General features: G+C 41.6%; 1 protein-coding gene across 2 annotated transcripts in view; it reads left to right on the top strand.

The window, feature by feature from the left end:
- Window positions 1–21955, top strand: part of SUPT3H (SPT3 homolog, SAGA and STAGA complex component) — a 3063171-nt gene that overhangs the window by 2486409 nt on the left and 554807 nt on the right. For both annotated transcript variants that reach the window (XM_044062653.1, XM_044062652.1), the window contains exon 9: window positions 7233–7424. In XM_044062653.1, the coding sequence (XP_043918588.1) occupies window positions 7233–7424 (192 nt within the window). The remainder of the gene's footprint in view (window positions 1–7232; window positions 7425–21955) is intronic.

Here is a 21955-nt window from a genome sequence, read left to right as displayed (position 1 = left end):
GTAAAGAATCGATTAGATGAACACTATGCATACTTGATGCATGTAAAAATGTATATAAACTGTTTTTTGAGATTGTAAGTTATTCCATTTGAAGGCGAAGGCCGAGGTACCAGAATTGAAGTAAAGATATTTAAAATCCAGTTTGGGCTGCCATTTTCATTTTTGGTGAAAGTTTTTTTTGTTTAACAGCCTGCATTAAGTCTCAAGGCCTCACTGCATTCAGCACCACCTTTCTCTTTTGTTTCTCATACTGCTTCTCGTAGGGGAAGTGAAAATCCAAGAGGAAGCACTTGGATTTCTTTGAGAAGTCCCTCACTTAGAGAACTGACCTTGATGAAGGGGAATGCTCCACCAAATACCAACATGAAGATGCCTCTTTTGTTGATTTGCTTGAATTATTGCAACAACTTGGGAGGGTGGAGTCTGCTTATCTTAAGGCTTTTGCTGTGGGGCCATCCATGTCCTGGGTGGTCTAATCCTCTTGATGCCCTTATCGACCTGGTTTCTTGGAGGATCTGGGGAGAACCTGAAGTGGTGGAACGTATACCCAAGAAACCGACAAAGTTTTATTCCCTCCTGCAAGACAGAGCTCACTATCTATCTATCTATCTGTCTATCTATCTATCTATCTATCTATCTAGTTAGCATTTGAACACCAGGAAAGCCTGATTAGGACAGAGCCTATTTTCAAGGGAGGCCCGGGGAGAAATGGTCCAGACACATGTCTTTGGAATGTGGGAGGAACCCGGAGGAAACCCTAAGGAATGCAGGGAGGACATGCAGCCTCCACACAGAAGGCACCTCAGCCAAGAATCAAACCAGAGAACCTCTTGCTGTGAGGTGACAACATTAACCGCTGCACCACTGCTCCACCCCTAGATCCTAGTTCAAGGATCTAGTTGTGGACGCCATTGTGGTTGTAGCAGCCACTGAGAAAGACATCTCCAAAGAGGGTACCTCTCTCCATCTGCCCAGCAGAGTTTCTCAGGCTTTAGATCCTTTGGGAGAGCTACATATGCTTCAGCGACATTTGCCTTACATGCACTGAATTACCTTGCCCATTTGACAAGACTTCAGAAGGACCTTTTCTTGTCAAAAGTGGTGAAAACTCATTAGCCCCCAGAATTACAAAAGATCCTGCAGGCTCAGCTATCAGTGATGCAGTCTGCATCTAATATTTCTATAAGGCTGTTATCCAATGAAGCTGATTAACCATCCTCCACAGTAAATCACAAAAAGCTTGCCCGACAACAACAGGACCCAGAATAAACTCTTAAAGGATTTAAAAATGTAAACTTTTATTGAACAAACTATAGTACCAAGCGCTTTTGCTCGGTTATTACCGAGCTTTATCAAGGTGAACAAGGTTTTTGTATGTAGATGTAGATGTGGTTGAGCATATAAGTGTAGAATCATCTGCGTATTGTATACATGTAGCTTGAGAAATTACTAAGTGAAGGTCATTGATGAAAATTGAGAATAGGAGAGGTCCTAATATGGACCCTTGAGGGACACCAAGGGTAATGGGGAGGTGGGTAGATAGATTATTATGCCATAGCACAGCCTGTTGTCTATTGTCTAAGTAGGATTGGAACCATTTTATGGCCAGTGCATCTAGTGACAGGGATTTGAGGATATTTATAAGTATCTGGTGGTTAACCATATCGAATGCTTTGGACAGATCGATGAAGAGTGCAGATGATAGCATATTGTTGTTACGGTTATTGTTAATACAGTCAGTGAAGGATAAGAGGGCAGTGGTAGTGCTGCGGAATGGCCTGAATCCATGTTCACACCTGGAAAGTAAGTTATTTTGGATTAGATGGTCAGGTATTTGACTATGGATTTATTTTTCCATTATTTTTGCCAAAGGAGAAAGTAAGGCTATGGGACGGGTAGTTAGAAAATTGCCACCTTTATGTAGGGGGATAATATGGGAGATTTTCCAGATAGTTGGGATGTGTCTTTCACTGATGGTTCTGTTAATCAGAATGGAAATGGGATAGACTATAGATGTGGCTGCTATTTGTAGATATTCTGCAGGTAATTGGTCAGCTGATGGAGTGGATGGTTTAAGTTTTTGGATAAGGGTGAGAATGTGTGATGTTGGGAAAGGTTGGAAGAGAAATGGAGGGGGTGGGCTAGTATGAGAGGTTAGTAGAGTTTAGCTATCAGGTGATAGCTGATTGGCGAGTGTTTGAATAGCCTCTGTGAAAAACATATCAAATAGGAGGAAGCAGGATGGAAATCGCTGCCTGCTGTTGAGGTTCACTTCACTTAGATCCTTTTCAAGGAACAAGAAGGGTGGGAAGCACCTCTTTTTTAATAAGTTTTAGCAACCTTTGCAGGACTTTCTTAGTAACAATTGCCTCCCAGGCCTGAAGAGGTAATTACAGTGGGCACTGCTCACACAGCAGTGGTGGTCCACAGAGCCAGGGTTTTATCCAGGAGCCCTTCCAACTCCCTTAAAGGGTTGCCTGGCTTTTGCATTCATGGGCGTATACAAGACTAATGACCTTCAAGGGTTTGTAAGCCTAGCTTTGCAGTCCAATCCAGTTGTGTCCCTATTTATCATGGACATTTAATAGGAGGGGGTATGTTAGAAAGTTTCTCTATGTGCAAGGTGGGGTATGTTAGTTTGGGCATTACTGTCTGCCTCTGTGTATCAGAGACGTGCTAGAGGCAGTCTAGGGATGTTTGGATCTCCATTCAAAATCTTGGGAAGCCATCAGGTACGTAGGTGTTGAGACTTGTACCTAGAGGCTAAACAGTTCCCTTTTGCTCACTCCAAAGAACTCCCAAAACTCCCTTCACTATTTGCATTCCTATCAGCAGAGGGAAGCAGCAGTGGAAATCTAAAAATTGCTTTTCAACCTATTTTATTTATTTATTTATTTACATTTGTTTACTGGGAAATTCTGACTGGAGACAGGTCTTTTTTCAGTGGATGCCCAGGGGAGAAAAGCTCCACATCATGTACATAATAAATTCATCTATTCGTCTAAAAGGTCTCACCAGACCAATGAGGATCCAGGGTCTATTCAAGATTCTTTTTATTACCAAAGAAAATCAAAGACCTCACACCTATATTGGATCTCAACAAGTTAAACCAATTTGTTAAGCAGACCATGTTGCAGATAGTTAACAGTGTAGAACCATTCTGCCACTCCTGAGGAAGGATGACTGGACATGCTTTGTGTATCTCAAGAATGCCTGCCATCACATAAAGACAGTGAGGCATTCCAGGAGGTTCCTGGACTTTTGACTGGGACCCACCACAGCTTTCTGGATTTTCACCAAATGCAAGGCAGTAGTAGCAGCCTGGCTAAGGTTGCTGGGTTTCCAGGTTTTTCCCCACCTGAATGACTGGCTTCTGACCATCTTCTCAAGAACACCCCGAGCAAAACCCAGGATTCCTTGCTCCAGCTTGTGTCAGTCCTTGGGCATAATAGTGACCTATGAAAAGTCTAGCTTGGAAGTGGATCAAGCACTGGAATTTATCGGTTGCTGTTCAGATATGGTCAATCAGACAGCCAAACTGCCATCCTCAAGATTGAAATCCCTTCATTTATATGTTTCTCAAATACTGCAGGTTCACAAGCCCCTTGCTTCCACGGTTCTGTGCCTCCTTGGACATATTACCACTTCTGTTTATCTGGTTCCTTTGCCAAGATTGCTCATGCGGGTACTCCAGTGGACTCTGGCAATTCAGTGGTCTTATTTAACTCATTCACTGAATTTCCAGTCTATGTTACAAACGTTTATCATCACCACATTCAAGGGTGGCTGAATTCTCCTCTGTTTCCAGCAGGCCGACCTTTTGTGCTTCTCCATTCTGAGGCCATGGTCACCACAGATGATTCCATTCTGGGGTGGAGGATGGGGGCATTTTGGAGAGAAGACTGTCTAGGGTACCTGGTTTCAGTCCAAGGCCAGTTTTCTTGAAGATGAGGGTGGTCCTCCTAGCACTGCAGGCCTTTTAGGACCTTCTCCTCAAGGGTTTGATTGCCATTGAGACTGGCAATATCTCCATGGTTTGGTATTTAAATGAGCAAGCAGGAGCTGTGTGTTATCTCCTGTGTCAAGAGGCCATGAGAGTTTGGCAATGGGCAATGTGTTGTCAACAGTTTCTGATCACAATACATATCCCAGCAAAATCAAGCATCCTGGAGGACAGTCTGAGCAGACACATTCTTCTGCTTCATGAGTGGATGAACCTGACTGCAAGTTGGGAGCTGTCATCAGTTCCCCTAGTGATGTGGATAATCTCCAAGAGAGTCTCACCCAGACAAATGACTGGTGCCAGAAACATGGCCTCAAGCTGAATACAAGAAAAATGCATCATCATCCCCTTTGGGGGAGAGAGATGTCCATACAAATTATCACATAAATAACATTCTAAGCACTCAGTCAGTCATGAGGGATTTGGGCACCCAGATTGATAGCCTGACTTTTGACCACCATGTTGCTTCCATTGTACAGAAAGCTTTCTACATGGCCCACCTCGTAAGTAAGGATATCTCATCCAGAGACAAGGAGGTCATAACATCCCTATATTCTTCCCTTATAAGGCCCATTATTGAGTACAACACCCCATTTGGCATGTACCTCCCAAAGCACATGCAGCAGCTGGAGAGACCACAGAGGTTCCTCACCAGGAGAATCCAGGGCCTCAAATTTCTACCATACACAGATAGGCTAAAAGCCCTATGCCTGTACTCTGTTTCATACAGACTCCTCAGAGGTGACCTGTGTCTGGCATACAAGGCAATCTTGGGCCCTGCCTTGATAGGACTGCTGCATATCCGCAAGTCAAGCTCCACTCGAGTAACCCGCACATGCGGCCATAACCTAGTCTGTGACATCACTAGGACTTGCTGGCAGGACAGATTTGTGTCCCAGAGACTCCCCCATCTATGGAATCAGCTCCCGGTCCACATCAAGCAGAGTACCTCTTTACCCCTGTTTAAGTGCAATCTGGATAACTGGATGGGAAATAGAAAATACATCCCTGGGATTCCACCTGTGTCCCTGCTGGACAGGGGCATCAGGTACTGATTTGTCTATGCATGGGCTAAACTCTTGGCTATTCTTATAAGGGCCTCAGGGCCAGTAGCCTAGTAACTTCCTATCATCCCTGAGTCCAGAGATAGCTGTGTGGATTTCATCTTCTGGGGTACCCCATACTGTGACCTGTGTACTTCCCCGTTCAAGATGAAATGCAGCTATTTGATTGCCCTGATCCTGCAATCAACAAGGAATACTTTTCTGCATGCTTGAACACTGGGTCTACTATATGCCTATCCTATTCCTCTGATGATCAAGTTTCTTCAGAAAGCCCATTGTAGAGCGATTGTCATCCTCATTGCCCTGTTGTCGCTCTGACAAGTTTGGTTCCCCTTCCTTTGGAGTCACCTTATTTACCTGCCCTGGGTTTTGGACCCTGTTCCAGGTCTGATTTCTCATCCTTTGGGGCTACCACTCTGGAATTTCACTTCCTCAAACTAACCACATGGTTCCTCCAATTCAGAAGTTTTGAGAGAAAGTTATACACATTCTTGCTTCCTTTCCGAAGCTTTCCACTAGAAAGGTTTACATCAGTAAGTGGAAGAGTTTCTCCACTTGGACTTCTTCCAGGGGATTGTATCTTTTTTCTGTACCTTTGTATGCTTTTCTGGATTTCTTGGCTGTTCTTTTTCACTCTGGACTCAATTACTCTAACCTTAAAGTTTAGTTAGATGCCATTTCTAATTTTCACATTGGCATGAATAATAATGAATAATGCACTTGTGTCCCTTAACCTCTCCAAGGCCTTTTTGAGAGGCACCTTTTCATTGCATCCACCTGTTCATGACCTGGTTCTTTCTTAGGACCATGATCTGCTGTTGGATGTTTTCACCAGACTTCCTTTTCAACTAGCAGTTATAGTGTATTAAAAGCTTTTGTCTTGGAAGGCTGTTCTGCTAGCTGTTACATCAGCAAGAATGGTATCTGAACTTCAAGCAAAATCTCTGTTCTCCCTTATCTGGATTTCCACAAAGATAGTTAAGACCTACCCTTCATTTCTACCTATTGTAGCCTCTAAATCTCTATAATATGTAATCTGCATATAACTCTCTGTAATATGTAATCTGTAATGGAGCTTTTCTCCCCAGGACTCCATTGAAAACGGGTTCTCTTGGCCCAATGGACTATCCTGGTTAACCAACAGCAAATAAATAAAAATAAATAAATAAATAAGACTAATTTGAATCAGGTCATTCATTTACCTGTTTTATTTCCAAATTTGAATAACAAGGGAGAATACTTCATCCATTTTTTGCATGTTCATTAACAACTGAGATTCTGTTTGGTTAGAAAAAAAAAATTCAGGAAATCTAGCTAGCATTTTGTTTCCTTTTCTAAAACACTTCTTGACAAGCCTGTTTCTAAAATGACCACATCCATATGGCTTTCTAATTGTATCTCCAAGTGTAAGGCTGATTCCACTAGAGTTGTAGCTGCTTCAGTTGCCTTTTTCAATCAGGCTTATTTTGATGACATTTATGCAGCAGCTATTTGGTTATCTTTGTGTCCCATTACAAATTGTACATCCATTCTAGGTCTAGAGCTTTCTTTGGTTCCACCATTTTGTGGAATGCTCTCACGAGAAACTCCTTAATACTGGCTGGAGACTGTGACTCACTGGTTGATATGGATGGAAGAGACAATATCAGATACGAAAGCTACGTACTTACCATAACGAGAGACCCATTTTGTCTTCCATCCTTCTCAACCATCCCTCCTGCCATGCCCTCTCCAAGCTGATACTTTTTGTTGCTCCTGACTGGCTTTGTGAACTAAACTCAAAGCTATATGTAAAACAGCCCTGTTGCTGCCCTTTGCCTATTACCTGTATAAATTGTTTTCCCTTTGCCTGTTGCTCTAGGGGCATTGATGGGGCAAACTCTATTTGATGAGAGACATTTAGAGCAGGGAGTTACGAGTTGAGGAGGTGGAACTCCAGAAGTGAAGATTCTGAAGGTGCCAGCTTTGGATCCAAGTCTGATCCAATAGACTACAAGATGAGAAAGATGGAAGAACACAACATGGATCTGTCTTTATGGTAAGTAAATAACTTTCAGTTGTGCAACACTTAGCAAAAAAGACCTTAAACTCAGGCCTTAATGGGAAATTATAAATTGCTTTTGTATTTTATTTTGCTGACTTAATAATCTTGCATTGTCTTTCAGCCACATCTTCAGGGACATTCTGCTACTGTGAAGATGAATCCTGAGTCTCCTGAAAATACTCCTCCATCAACACCAAACACTCCAGCATCAGGATCCCAGCACCAGAGCAAAACATCTCATTCTGGATCCATTGGTAATGGTGGTGTGGGTCAAGATTCTAGCAGCAAGACCAAACAAAGAAAAAGAAAGAAGGTAAGCTCACTGTTTGCATTTCCATGAGCTTTATTGAAGGATATTAGTTTATGGTGATGTCAGATGACATGGCTAAATAAATATTTTGTCGTTTGGCACTTGGCTTTTGATGCTAACAAATTGACATCTCATAACAAGACTTGCTAAGCACACCATGCTTATACTCCACATGCCATGGCTAGGGAACAAACTAGACCAATTCTTGTCAAAAAGCAAACATATCAGCAGGCAGAATTCCACTTATGCAAAGTGAAGATCTTGAATATCATGGATACTAGACTGTTGAGAGTGGTTATTCAAGTCAAACAATGCAGATTGGTGCAAGTGACCAAACTTCAAGGTCTCCCTCCACTGGACCTAAATGAAAAGTGTTAACTCTATCCCTAATATGTCTGAATAATGATATCTCGGCATCAGCTTAGACCCCACTTTAACCTTCAGCAAACATGTTGGCATAGTAGTCAACAGAACACTATCCCACTGTACATGTCAGGCAATAACAAGAAATTTTCTCATTCCAAAATTTGAGTTAAGACTCCCACTGTTGACCATCCACTCCTTTAAAAACTCTCTCAGTATATAAATAACCATAAATAAAATGCACATACTTGTACAACTAGCTGATACCCACACTCAGCATTGCAAACTTTTCATAGGTTCATAGGTAGGCACTAGGCTATCGGCCCAAGGGCCTAAGTAAGTCTGCCCAACAAGGTTCCCTGGCTTACGCCACCCAAGAAAGTTAATTTCCTGTGCCTCTGTCAAGCAGAGCCACAGAAGTGATCCCCGGGGTGTTAGCCATCCACTCATCAAGATTTTTCTGAAAGAGTGCTAATGAGGAACTTTGCTTGACATAGATGGGTAGCTTGTTCCAGAGTATAGGAAGTCTCTGGGACAGGAATCTATCCCTCCAGCATGTCCTGTTTATTGTGGTGACAAGGTTTAGGTCCCTAGAGCATGTAGCTTTGAGGGATTGGAATTTCTTTAGGTGTAGCATGTCCAACAGTCCTGGGTTTAACATAGCTTTATAAGTTAGGCAGAGATCTCCTCAGAGTAGGCGATATGCTACAGAGTAAAGCTAGAGTTTTTTGAGATGATCAGTGTAGGGCATCTGTTTGAGGCCAGTAATCCTCTTTGTGAGATACTTCTGTGGCCTTTCCAGCTGCTGCAGATGTCTTGTGAGGTACATTCCAAAAGGGGCGTTGTACTCTATAATGGGTCTGAGAGCCGAGTGGAGGGGAACAATGACCTATTTTTTCCTGGATGAGAACCCTTATGTGATGAGGTGTGCCACATAGAAGGATTTCTTGATTACTGTGGCGATGTGATTATCAAAGGAGAGACTACTGTCCACCTGGGTCCCAAGGTCTCTTATCACACATTCGGCGTTAAGTAGACTGCCATTTATGTGGTAGTTCATGGGTACAGAGATTTTACCAAAGGGGATGACAATGCACTTTTTGGCACTGAGCTTGAGGCCATGCTTCTGACACCAAGCATCTGTCTCAGTGAGGCCCTTCTGTAGGATGTCCACATCATTTGGGGATTCGACTATGGCTCCTAGTTTGCAGTCATCTGCGAACTTCATTAGCCAGAGGCCTTCTGTGTTAACCTGTACTTCAGAGAAGTAGATACCAAACAGGAAAGCTCCCAGGACTGAACCCTGTGATACTCCAATTCTCACTGGTTTGAAGTCAGATTTGGAGTCTGCAACTTTTACAGTGTGGGTTCTGTCAGAGAGCCAGTTGGCAACCCATCTTGTGACATAGGGATTTATACCTAGTTTAGTGAGTTTAGCTATGATTCCAGAATGTGGGATGGTGTCAAGCCTTGGCGAAGTCAAGATAGGCTGTGTGAACCACCTTACCCTCGTCTACAGCTTTGGTGACTGCCTCAAAGAAGGTGATCAGGTTCAGGAGACATGATCTGCCTTTCACAAACCCGAACTGGGTGGGGTCCAGAGTTTGGAGGTTACCAATGTCTTTGTGAGTTCCATGATGATACGTTCCATGACCTTGCAGACCAGGCTCGTCAGGCTAATAGGGCGATAGTTCCCAGGATCAGTGGTGGCTCCCCCTTTGTGGAGTTGGGATAACTGTTGCTGTGCGCCATTCAGTGGGCACAAAGCCTGACGTGAGACTATGATTGAACATGGTGCTTAGGTGGGGAGCCAGTTCGTTCTGAAGTTCATATAAAATGCAGCCTGGGATGCTGTCCGGTCCCATGGATGCTGTTTTTTTGATTTTAGAGAGTGCAGCTTTTACCTGCATAGATGTGATTATAGGGACTCTGCATTCTTCATGTATAGATACGGGCCCTTTAGGCATTGGGGGGGGGGGTAAAGTTAGCACTGAACATATCTGCCAGGATGTTGGCAGTATCAGTTGGTTCTGCAATTTTCATGCTGTTGTGCTGTAACTCAGAGCAGATCTGGGTGTTGCCATTGAGATTCTTGACATAGCTATAGAATCCTTTGTGGTTGCCCTTAGAATGAGTGGCGATTTTGTTTTTCGTAGCTAGCTTTGGAGGAGCTTATAAGGGATCTCAGCTTCTTACTGAGGCTGACCAGGGAGCTCCTTCACTCATGGGATTTTACTCTCTTTTGCAACAGTTTCTTCCTTCTGTTGTAGAGTTTGTTTATGGCAGGGGACCACAAGATTGGCTTCCTTTTTTTGGAGGATAGCGTCTTGGTTCTGTTTGGGATAGCACTATCCATGCACTTGTGTATGTGCTTATAGGGTGCATTTGTGTAGGATTCAGCAGTCATAACTGTATTGTCCATCTGCATGGGTTTCATGAAGTTCACCACTTCTTTCTTAAGAAGCATGAAGTTGGCTTTGGAGAAATTTTTTATCGTGGTTTCCTTAATGCTGGGTGGGGGCGGGATGTGGATATCTAGGGTGATTAGCTTATGGTCAGATCTGACCAACGAGGAGTTGACTTCAGGCGTGGAACACCGGTCACTCATGTTGGTAATGACTAGGGCTAGGATATTGTTGCCCCTGGTGGGAGTTTGATAAGTTGACCCAAGGCATTGGAATTTATGAATTCCAGAAAGTGTTGAGCGAAGGAGTTGGTACATGAGTAGTTTTCCCAGTTAATGGTGGGGTAGTTGAAATCGCCCATTATTAGTGTGTTTGGTTGAACCCTAATATTTTCCAGTATATCAAGAAAAGAGGAGTGGGAATCCTGAGGCATGATGGGGGATCTGTAGCGAGCTACAATTTGGATTGTAGTTTTGCCCAGAGTTAGTTGCACTAGGATAACCTCGGATGAATTTGCTGCGCATCTAGCCTGGAGGTGTGGATATCCTTAATGAATATGGACACACCTCCGCCTTTGGTGTTTCGGTCCAGGTTACATGGCCAAAAAGTGTGGTATGAGTTATAGCCTGGTAATGCAGGGGTGCTGTCTAGAGCCTTGAACCAGGTCTCAGTCACTGCACAGATATTGATGTTCTCCATTTTAAGGAGTGCCTTGAGTGAGTGCATTTTGAGATTTAGACTTCTAGCATTGAGTAGCATTGCCCTCTGTTTTTGCTTGTCTGTTCCTGTTACGGTGTTGAATTTGTCATTTGAACCTTGCCTAAAAAAGTCACTATAGGGACGGCAAGACCCTTAGCCAATATCCGGAATCCCAGTGGCGATGGGTGCAGGCCATCTCTGGCAAAGCATCATGGTCTGTCAAACATGTCGTCCCTGGCAGACAGATACTGGATCCCCTTAGAATGACACCAGAAGCTTAGCCAGTTGTTGAAGTCAGTCATTTTGTCCTTGTACTGCGGTATCATTCTGGGCGATGGCAGGATTCTACTCAGGGCTAAGGGTCATACCTGCCTGGGCTACAAGATCAGAGAGCTCTTCCATGTCTCTTTTCATGTAGTCCGGGGAGGTACGTCTCTGGTCATTCACACCAGCATGGACAATGACAGAGTCATATTTGTACTTGTAGTGGAGTGACCTGAGTGCGTGGGTTATGTGGCGGATCCTGGTACCTGACAGGCAGCTGATAGTAACCTTCTCCTTGTTTAGCCTGGTGAGTGGGACATCAGTGTGCCTGACTATAGCGTCACCTATGACTTGTGTGTTGGGTATGTTGTTTTACCTTATGGGCTGTGGTATATTGGCACACTGAGTCTGTGGGCTATATGTCATGTGGGTTGTGTTGGGTGGTGGAGGTTGCTTGCGCTTCTGCTTTGGAGGTCTCTGTTGCTTGAACAGATTATTATTGAGAGCCTCCACAAATGTTTTTCTGTTTCTATGTGTGGATTTTTTTGGTGTAGGTTTATTGGGACTATGTGATGAAAGTGGTGTGGTGCAAGGGTTTACCTTCTCCTCTTGACTGTCAAGTTCAGTCTTGGTTGGAGAGAGCTTTACCTCCAGTTTGGCTAGATAAGTGCATCTCTCACAGGTTGTGGTGTTGGGTGGTAGGAGGAGAGGGTTGTCTGTGTACATGAGGCAATTGCTACATTGCCGCAAGATGCCCATATTCGTCAGAGAGACAGGAGAGAACACTGGGAGCTTGACCCTTGGACATACCTGAATAAAAAACTACTTTCCTCTAGACAAGTGAGGAAAGTGAGTATAAGAGCTGTTTTTCTCTAAGCAAGTGAGAAAAGTAAGTACAAAGACTGTTTTCTTCTAGGTAAAGAGGAAGGTTGAGTGCTGTAGTAATTTGTAGCTTATTTAGTGCTAACAACAAGTTCTGAACAGGGCTATTGGCTTCACCTTGGATACCAACTTCCAATTAGAGATCCAGACTCTTCCCTTATAGATAGTAATGATGATTCAATTACCCCATTTCATCCTCACTTCAGTGCCACCATAGGAGAAAAGTGCTCCAATTAAATTGGGCCCAGCAACATGCAACCACCTGCTATGTGAGGTAAGGAAACAACAGACTCTGCCTACTTTAAATGATGGTAAAAGAACACTTCACCTGAGAAGCAGAATGCACGTTTCCTAGGTAGTGAATAATTGTGCTCAATTTCTTTTGCTAATCTTAATTCTGAATATTAATTACACATGAAAATATTGGATTTCTCACAGCTGTCAATGTGCAATGTGTTTCTTTGTGAATATACTATAAATTTACTTGTTACTTTAATTATAACCATTGTTGCTTTATGTACATTGTAAATATGCTCTTTTCATTAATGTCTCATTTCTTAATCACAGTAATTCATTTGTCAATGTAATTTAACTAAGAATTTCTTCTACCGTGTTGGGCCTGGATGATTGCTGAAGAGGATCTGATGACCAGTCCACTTACCAAATATTAAACAGGAATAAAAATAAATTAATTTATGGAAGTTGAACAAAGCTTTAAGGATCTACAGAAATTATTACACAATTGACAAGAAAAAGTGGAATTAAGAATTAACACTGAACAGCCTTCCACCAGTAAATTGATCCTTTCGAGAGCACAGCATGAATATATGCTAATAAAACCCTTTCCAGTTAAAAAAAGTAATAAGGCTGAAAAAAAAATGTCTGCAATGAGTGAGACCAAAGAAACATTGGATTTCTGAAATGGGGCTGGTCTCAGAGACTACAGCACCTTTCCACTTTAATACCAAAAAGTAAGCCCAAGCATTTGGAAAGAATGGACAAAATAATGTTTTTCTGTTGTATCAAACTGATAGATAACATCCACCTCAATCCAGGCCCTGCCACTACATGCACACCACAGTACAAAAAGGTTCCCAGTAACAGCACCAGAAATATTAATAACGTATGACTTGCTGTACCCAGAGGCCTTATCTAGTTATGTACCAAAGATATAAAAGTAGTTAGCCAATGCCAGGAGTATAAACAAAAAAATAAGCCTCTGCCAGTCTTTATCAGCTGTTTAGAACACTGACATATTAATAATTACATAAACTTGGTTAAAAGCCCACAAGAAGACTTCAACCCATGTGGCTACATTATGCTGATAGGATAGGAAAAAGAAAAGGTAAGCAGGTATTGTGGTATTAACAGAAACACATCTTATCTATGCCCTCAGCAAAAAACAGTGCCCCCAGGACTCAAACAATGAGTTCATCATTATTAATTTCCCTGTTCCTGCACATAAGTACTTTCAAATGCTCATCCTTTACACACCCCACAAAATACACATCACATACTTGAAGATATCTTAAAATGATTCGATGATGATAATACCAACTTGGAAATCATTTGTGCTTGTGGTATAAATATTGATAGGTTAACATCAACCATTTTTTATGGACAAAATAGTTTCAAATGATCTGTATAAAATTGTAAACCTTTCCACTAGGACTGATAAATAAAACATGAAAGCCAGTACTGCAGTCTGGATGCTGGTCCATAAGAGTCCATAAGAGACCATAATCTAGCATTCTTGATTTAGAGCCATAGCAAAGCTAATAAAAGCCATAAATAACCTCACCATCAGCAACTGCAAAAGAGTCACCTCTTACTACATTCGAAATAGAGATCACTAGACCATCTTTCTGCCATAGATTCTGCAGCTGTGTATTTTAGTCATGCATGAAAATAATATAATATGGTTTAGTTCCTTTTAAATCCCTAAGAGTAAAAAAAATACCTTTCAGACATGCATGACCACTAACCTAAAAATCTTAGTTACAGCGAGTGAAAATACACAGGTAATAATATACCAAAATAAATTCTATAGTCATCCTAAAGCAATATACAAATATTTGAAACAAATGTATAGCCTCGACAAAGAAATGCAAAAAAAAAAAAATACTCTGACTTGGACATCTACATTTCTGGAAACTAACAGTTTTTTAAAGACAAGGCACTCCTGTACCCCATTCCATTTCCTGCAATTTTAAAATTCTGAAACTGCCAAACTCTTCTGAAAGTACTTTGAGGCTGCTAGCTCCACCCCAACATCAAATACTTTATAACAGCCTACACAACAATTTACACTGTAGCAGATTAAGTATAAACAAAGTCCATAAACTGCTAAGGATTGAACAGCATGGATGCTGTGGCTCTTATCCCCACTGAAATTCATTAAGACCTCAGCATATTCCATAGCTGTTTTTGGGTGGCCTCTGTGGTGCAGTGGTTAGCGTTGTTGCCTCACAGCAAGAGGTTCTCCGGTTTGCCTCTTGGCTGGGGTGCCTTCTCTGTGGAGTCTGCATGTCCTCCCTGTGCTCCAGTTTCCTCCCACATCCCAAAGACATGCTGTAGGTGGATTGGGCACACTAAATGGGCCCTAGGCGTGTGTGTGTGTGTGTGTGTGTGTGTGTGTGTGTGTGTGTGTGTGTGTGTGTGTGTGTGTGTGTGTGTGTGTGTGTGTGTGTGCCTTCTGTGGAAGGTTGGGTGCTAGGCTGGCAACTCGACACTGTAAAAACTCCACTGCCAATCATGAGCGGACAGGTGATCTACTGTAGTGACCCCTAACTGGGAAAAGCCGAAAGAAGAAGAAGATAATCTGTAGCTGTTTTTGTAACTATATTTATAAACAGAAGCATACAGGAATGTGTTATAGCAATTGTCTGGAACCCAAAGATGGTACTTTATGTGAGCCCCATAAGTTTCCACCCACTGTAGTTCTAACATCATATCAAAAACTTTTGAATTAATTTTTTACAAACTAGTAACCACTCTTATCATTGAGTAAAACCTGTTTTATGTTTTTCAGCATTAGTTTGTAACTCTCTTAACCTTAACTGAATATATCAGAGACAATTTAACGTCAAGCAGTGTAACAGCAACTGATGTTCTTCGTGTTTCACTGTTGCAGTCATTACATTTGGGTAATCCTGCTGGCAGGTTGCCCTCAGTCGGCCTGAATTCCAAAGTCTTGGGTCCTGCATCAGCTGCTGTCGCCCCTTCCCTGACGTCAGGTCGTCAGAGGTATAAAAGATGCGGCTGATGCCATTTTCTTCAGTCTTTCTTGCCATGCGGTGCCCGAAGCAGAAGCAGTTCGCAAGTGCCGGTCGGCCGACTCCTGAGATTTTCATGTTCGAGTTTCAGATCCGAAGTCTTCAATAAAGCTAAGTACCCCATTGGGGAAATTGTTTCTTGCTCCAGACTGATGTCAGAAAAAGTAAATAATTGTATTTCTTGTGGAAAGCAAATACCTCATAAGGACTTTCATTCTTACTGTATTCCTTGCCTAGGCCCTGATCACAACATTTCTGGTTGTCGGTTTTGTGCTAGATTTAACCAATGCACTATTAAGCGTCGGTATGATTTTGCTTTAAACTATTTCAGACGCCAGTTTAATTATCCAGAAATGTCGTCGGATAGCCATCCGACTACCGGAGTTCACAAAAAACGCAAAGAAAAGGAGAGAGATAGACAACTGAGGCCCAAAACCGATGACAAAGCTTCTCCTAAGCCAGTCGCCGGTTCTCAGTGACGTGCTTTCGCAGCCCCTGATGCCCACTACTTTAGAGTCGCAGGCCACTACCGACTCCAACGTGGAGTCAGCCATGCCACTGGAAACTCAAGGTATTGGAGCCTCGGATGCTGTTCCTTCAGATGGGTCCGGAGCCGTTGAGCAGGCACCGGCTTCTGAGGGTGTATTCAGACCTAAACATTTATGCATTAAACCAACCTCAGCTTCAAAGGCAAAGGCTAAAGCACCTTCTAAAGCAAAGAAACAAACTTATGAGCCACGTGGACAGAACTCTATGCCCAAAAAACAGATGCCCAAAATGGCCAAAGACTTAATTTCCTTGATCAGGGGTTCCCATCCCCCTCCTGAAAAGAGGCCTAGGCAAGAGACTGACTATGAATCTTCAGATCAGGTTTCTATTTCTTCTGATTCTTCTTCTGACCAGGAATATTCTCTTCCTCCCTATGGGGATTCTGATGCTAAAGAATCTATACCTTCAGCTTCTCCTCCAGAGGACTACTCTTTCGGGGAAACCTTGCATACCATGAGGGAGACTAGCCATTCCACCTGTGTTATACATTGTAGATGATGATGTGATTTTAGAGTCTTACCCTGACCTCTTACCTCCAGCTCCTGTTAAGAAGCCAGACAGATATTACAGGGTTCTTGACCTCATAAATTCCTTTTAAAAACCCTGCTGCAAGACCCAGAATACACAGGGAGGGTCCAAAAAAGGTTAAGGCTTCTGCTGCAAAACCCTACGCTCTGGATAACAGGGAAGGCATTGGATGGGGAAAAGGGAAAAGATTTATCACCCACCTTGGCTATTAGGGCTTAAAACTTCATTTTTCATCAGCTCATATAAACATGTCATGGCATTGCTTAAACAGAAAATGTTATTAAACTCTGAATGTACAGAAAACAAGGAAATGCAGGATTTATTGCATGCAGCTGAACAAGTTGGAAAGCATACTTTGCAGTGTGGTTTTGATTCTTTGGAGGCCTCCTGCAGGGCCGCAGTTACAGGTTCTGTAATTAGGAGGCATGCTTGGTTAAAGGAACAAAATCTGCCTGATCATGTCAAAGTTAAATTATTAGATGCACCTTTACAGCATGATTCTTTGTTTGGTGTTAAGGCAGAAGAGGTGTTAAAGAAAATGGAGGACAAAGCTAAATCTATGCAAACTGTCAAAGATTTTTTACAAGTACAGCCACCTAGGTTTAGTATACACTGGCCTACAAATAATTGGTCCTTTCCTGTGTCAGACAGACCTCAAAGGGACAGATCCAGATGCCCTAGAGGCAGATTCCAGTTGCAATTTTCATACAGGTCAAAGCAATGGGGTGCTTCTATCTCCAAAGTTGGAGAAGACAAATCACAACAATACAGGAAACAGTCCCAATGACTTCCCCCTGCCTGCACCAAGTACTTATCTCCTTGCAGCACCCTTAGGGGGAAAATTTGTATTTTTTTCTCAAAATTGGCACATTATAACCCAGGACAAGTGGGTTCTAAATATCGTGTCACAAGGGTACAAGTTCCATTTCCATACCTTGCCAAAGGCAAACGGCTGGCTAGATCTGCCAAAAAATCAATGGGCAGAGGCACAAAGACAAGTCTCATCCCTCATGGACATGGGGGCCATTCAACAAGTACCAGAGCAAGAGCAGGGACAAGGATTTTACTCAAGACTATTCTTGGTACCCAGAAAGGACAAGGCCTGGAGACCAATACTAGATCTATCTATTCTGAACACATTCCTGGATATACCAAAATTCAAGATGTTGACTTTGCAGCAGCTTCTGCCCATGCTGGGCAAGAACGCTTGGCTTGTGACTCTAGACCTAAAGGAGGCATACCTGCATGTCCCAATCAGACAATTATGCAGAAGATACCTCAGATTCAAGGCTGGCTCAATGCATTACCAATTCTCTGCACTGCCCTTTGGCTTATCTACTGCACCCAGAGTCTTTACAAAGTGCCTGGCACCAGTAATTGCATTCTGCAGACAAAGAGGAATACAAATATATCCTTACTTGGATGACTGTCTAACTCAAGCAGAAAATAAGTACACTCTTCTACAGCATCTGGCATTTGTGAAAAGACTTCTAACATGCCTAGGGTATACAGTCAACGAAAATAAATCAAAACTAGTACCCTCTCAAGAGATAATATTCTTGAGTGCAAGCTTAAATACAACTGCCCAGATGGCTTATCTCACGCCAAACAAACAAAGGCAACTACCTATTTCAAAATGTTGGCAACAAAGGCCCATTTATCTGCAAGAAATATTCTGCAGGCTTTGGGCTTCATGGCATCCTGCATCCTACTAATTCCATATGCAAGACTGCATATGAGGAAACTTCAATGGTATCTAAAAAGTGTTTGGACTCAACATTGCCACAGCCTGGAAACAATGATTGCTCTCATTCCTTGCCTACAACAGGAGTTTCAATGGTGGGCAAAGGCTTGTCACCAAAACAAGGGACAGCCATTCACATTACCCCCAGCCAGGCAGACTCTAACAATGGATGCAGCAGATTATGGGTGGGGGGCCCACATGGCAGGAAGATGTATTCAGGGCACATGGTCCTCAACCCAAATGCATCTACATATCAATCAAAAAGAGATGCTAGCTGTTCAGAATGCCCTGACAGCCTTCAAGGACCTACTTCATCTGGGACAACTACTGATAAAGACAGACAGCACCATGGTCATGTGGTATATAAACAAGCAGGGGGGCACACATTCTTACCCCCTTTGCAGACTAGCCATGACTTTATGGGACACAGCATTAACTTACCAAGTACATCTGCAGGCACAATTCCTGCCAGGAAGGAAAAATACGCTGGCAGATGAACTAAGCAGAAACCTCATGGACCCCCACGAGTGGCAGCTGGATCCACAAGTCTTCAGCATGATAACAAGGAAATGGGGATGCACGGACATAGATCTATTTACCTCCCTTCACAACTACCAACTAAAAAGATTCTGCACAAGGACTTATCACAGACAAGCATGGAAAGTGGACGCCCTATCATTCAGCTGGAAAAACCTTTCAGTATATGCCTTTCCCCCTCTGCCTCTCTTCCCCAAGATACTCCTAAAAGTCAGACAGGAGAGGCCAAAAATGATACTGATTGCCCCAGACTGGCCCCGCCAGCACTGGTTTCCAGTCCTAAAGAACTTGTCTCAATGCCCAGCTTGGACCTTACCTCAAATACCTCATCTACTGTCCCAGCAAAACAATCAGATCCTGCACAGCCAACTCAGGACTTTAAACCTGGCAGTATGGCAGATAACGTAGTCATACAAAACACACCTCTCAGTAAAGCTGTGATGGATGTCATTTTGGAGGCCAGAAGGCCTAGTACTAGAAAATTTTATGCTGGAAAATGGAAGAGATTCTGTGCTTGGAACCAGGCACAAAGAACTGATGCAGCTGTGCCAAATATTCCTCAGATTTTACAATACTTAACTGAGATGCTGGACAAAGGCCTATATTTTTCATCTATTAAAATTCATGTCTCTGCCATTTCAGCTCATTACAATACAGAGCCACCAATCTTTTCTCATCCCTTATTAAAGCAGTACCTCAGAGGAGCCAAAAATTTATGGCCTCCAAGGAGATCATCATTGCCTGCATGGGACCTCAACTATGTCTTGAAAAAATTCACCCTGCCTCCTTTTGAGCCAGCTGCTACTGCTGATATAAAGTTTTTATCTTGGAAAACAGTTCTGCTCCTAGCAATAACTTCTGCAAGACGAGTTTCAGAGCTACAGGCACTCATGGCTGTGGAACCTTTTATTATTTTTTATCCAGACAGGGTCTCTCTAAAGACAAACACAACATTTATGCCTAAGGTGGTGTCCAGTGTGGCTCTTAACCAAACTATTCATCTGCCAACTTTTTATCCAAATCCACAGAACAAGGGGGAGAGAATTCTACATTCTTTGGATGTACACAGACAGCTTAGATTCTACTTGGACAGAACCAAAGTTTTCAGGAAGACAGAGCAATTACTAGTATAGGATCTTTTGAGTGATAAGTAATTGTTGACAGAGTATATGGTTCTGCAGTTCTAGCCATTGAAGTTGTTTGAGGTTGAGGCAATAGTGAGTTTTAGAGGGAGAGCATGTGATGAATCTAGCATTCTATTATAACAGGTGGAAAGTTTAGAGAGGTTGTTTTTAGATAGGTTAGTATATATAGCAGAGACATAAAAAAGGATAGAAATGAGGTGGGTCTGGGCAATAGTTTTCCTGGCAGAAGGGGTAAGGAAGGGTTTAATTATATAGAGGGTACCAAGTTTTTTGTTAACAGACTTTATGGTGGAGTTGATGTGGTCATCATAGTTGAGACGATTATCAATTGTTACACCTAGTAGGCAGGTTGTAGTATCTGGGGTTATGTTGGTAGCATTGTTAGAGGTTACATAGAAGAATGGATTAGGTGATTTATGAGTTGGAGTAAAAAGCAGTAGTTTTGTTTTTTTGAGATTTAGGAGGAGGCAGTGTTGCATGAACCAGTTTTCAACATTATGAAAAACAGTTTGGGTGAGGGACTGGAGAGAGGCTATATTCTTGGCTGTACAGATTAAGGTGGAGTCATCTGCATATTGAATGCAGGTGGCTTGAGGTATGTTCATGTGTAGATTGTTAATAAATAAGGAAAAAAAAAGGGGACCTAAGATAATAAAATAAATAAATAAATATATATATATATCTATATCTATATATATATATATATAAATTTTAGCTACCCTTTTAGGGGGCACCTGACATCTGGGGCAAGAAAAACTAAAGAAAATGGCGTCGGACGCATCTTTTATACCCCTGACAACCTGACGTCAGGGAAGGGGCGACAGCAGCCGACGCAGGACCCAGGACTTTGGAATTCTGGCCGACTGAGGGCAACCTGCCAACAGGATTTCCCAAATGTAATGACTGCAACAGTGAATACACTCGAACATCTACATTTATGGTAAGTGTACACAACTGTACTTTTTACCTGGACCTCTCTAACACCTTTGATACTACTAGTCTTAAGGGACCAGTATATTTATAAAGAGATCTAAATGTCTCTCCTGTTACTATAAAATTATAAATTGGTCTAAAAATTACTTTTCATGTAGAAAATTCTGTACTGTTGAATTTTACTATATATGTAAATCCAAAATGTGAACCAGTTAAAAAGTTACTTAACTGTCACCTCAAATTATTCACTCAATAAAATCAAAAAACACACCAACAGTCTGGTATTTTACCCAGACCGTTAAAAAATTATAATAGTTATAATTAAAGTTGTGTTGCAACTATGGCATCAAGAGAAATAAATAATCTCTCGACTACTAAATTTACTTTAAATGTTTGCTTGTTTTAAAAATAAACCAACCAACATAGTGTTTCCTTTCCTAAGACAATCAAGACAACAAAAAAAAGGAAACTTAGGTAAAATAAGTAATATATATAAACAACTACTCTTTTAAATTATTTTAATTATTAGAAAAGGGCAGATTGATTTGGCATAGATTGGAGGCATACCATTTCACAGTTTTTGAAGATTTCAGTGTTTCTAGTGTCCTACAATTTAAAAGATAGTTTAAAGAAGTTAATGGTGGTTTGTTATATTTACCCAAGTTTCCTTTAAGTTTTTATTTTGATTCGAGATTGTGGGGAAAACATTGAACTAAATTGATGTTATTTTACAATTAAACAAGCAACTTAAAAAAAAATTTTTTAGAATATTTATTATTTATTCTTATTGATATTTTACACACAATTTAAACTATAACAATATGAGTGGCAATACAATTTTGGCGGTCTTGTTTGACTTACCAGGTGTTTGTGACTTAATTGATTCCATTATGAAATTGACATAATGTTTAAATTCTTTTTTCTTAAGTTTTGTTCTGACTTTTTTTAATATTTATTTACAAACAAATTTAAAGATGTTATGAGAGATATGATAGTTGATTTTTAATTAAATGCTGAGATTTTAATATCTGCTGATATCATTTTGCCGAAGCTTGAGTATTGTTGCTAATAATGAATTTTGCGTTTTTGTCTAAGAGTTACTATATATGTATCAAAATTGACTTGTTATATTGCTTTTAAGCTTTGTAATAGGTAATGATTTATTATGTTATTTATGCTATGCAATAGATAGTGTTCCTGTTTCTGGTTT

The sequence above is a fragment of the Protopterus annectens genome, chromosome 2.part1 (genome assembly GCF_019279795.1).
Source record: "Protopterus annectens isolate FY-2018-M chromosome 2.part1, PAN1.0, whole genome shotgun sequence".
Classification (NCBI taxonomy): Eukaryota; Metazoa; Chordata; order Ceratodontiformes; family Protopteridae; genus Protopterus; species Protopterus annectens.
The sequence above is the reverse complement of the archived record's forward strand: the minus strand, read 5'-3'. Positions and strand labels throughout refer to the sequence as shown.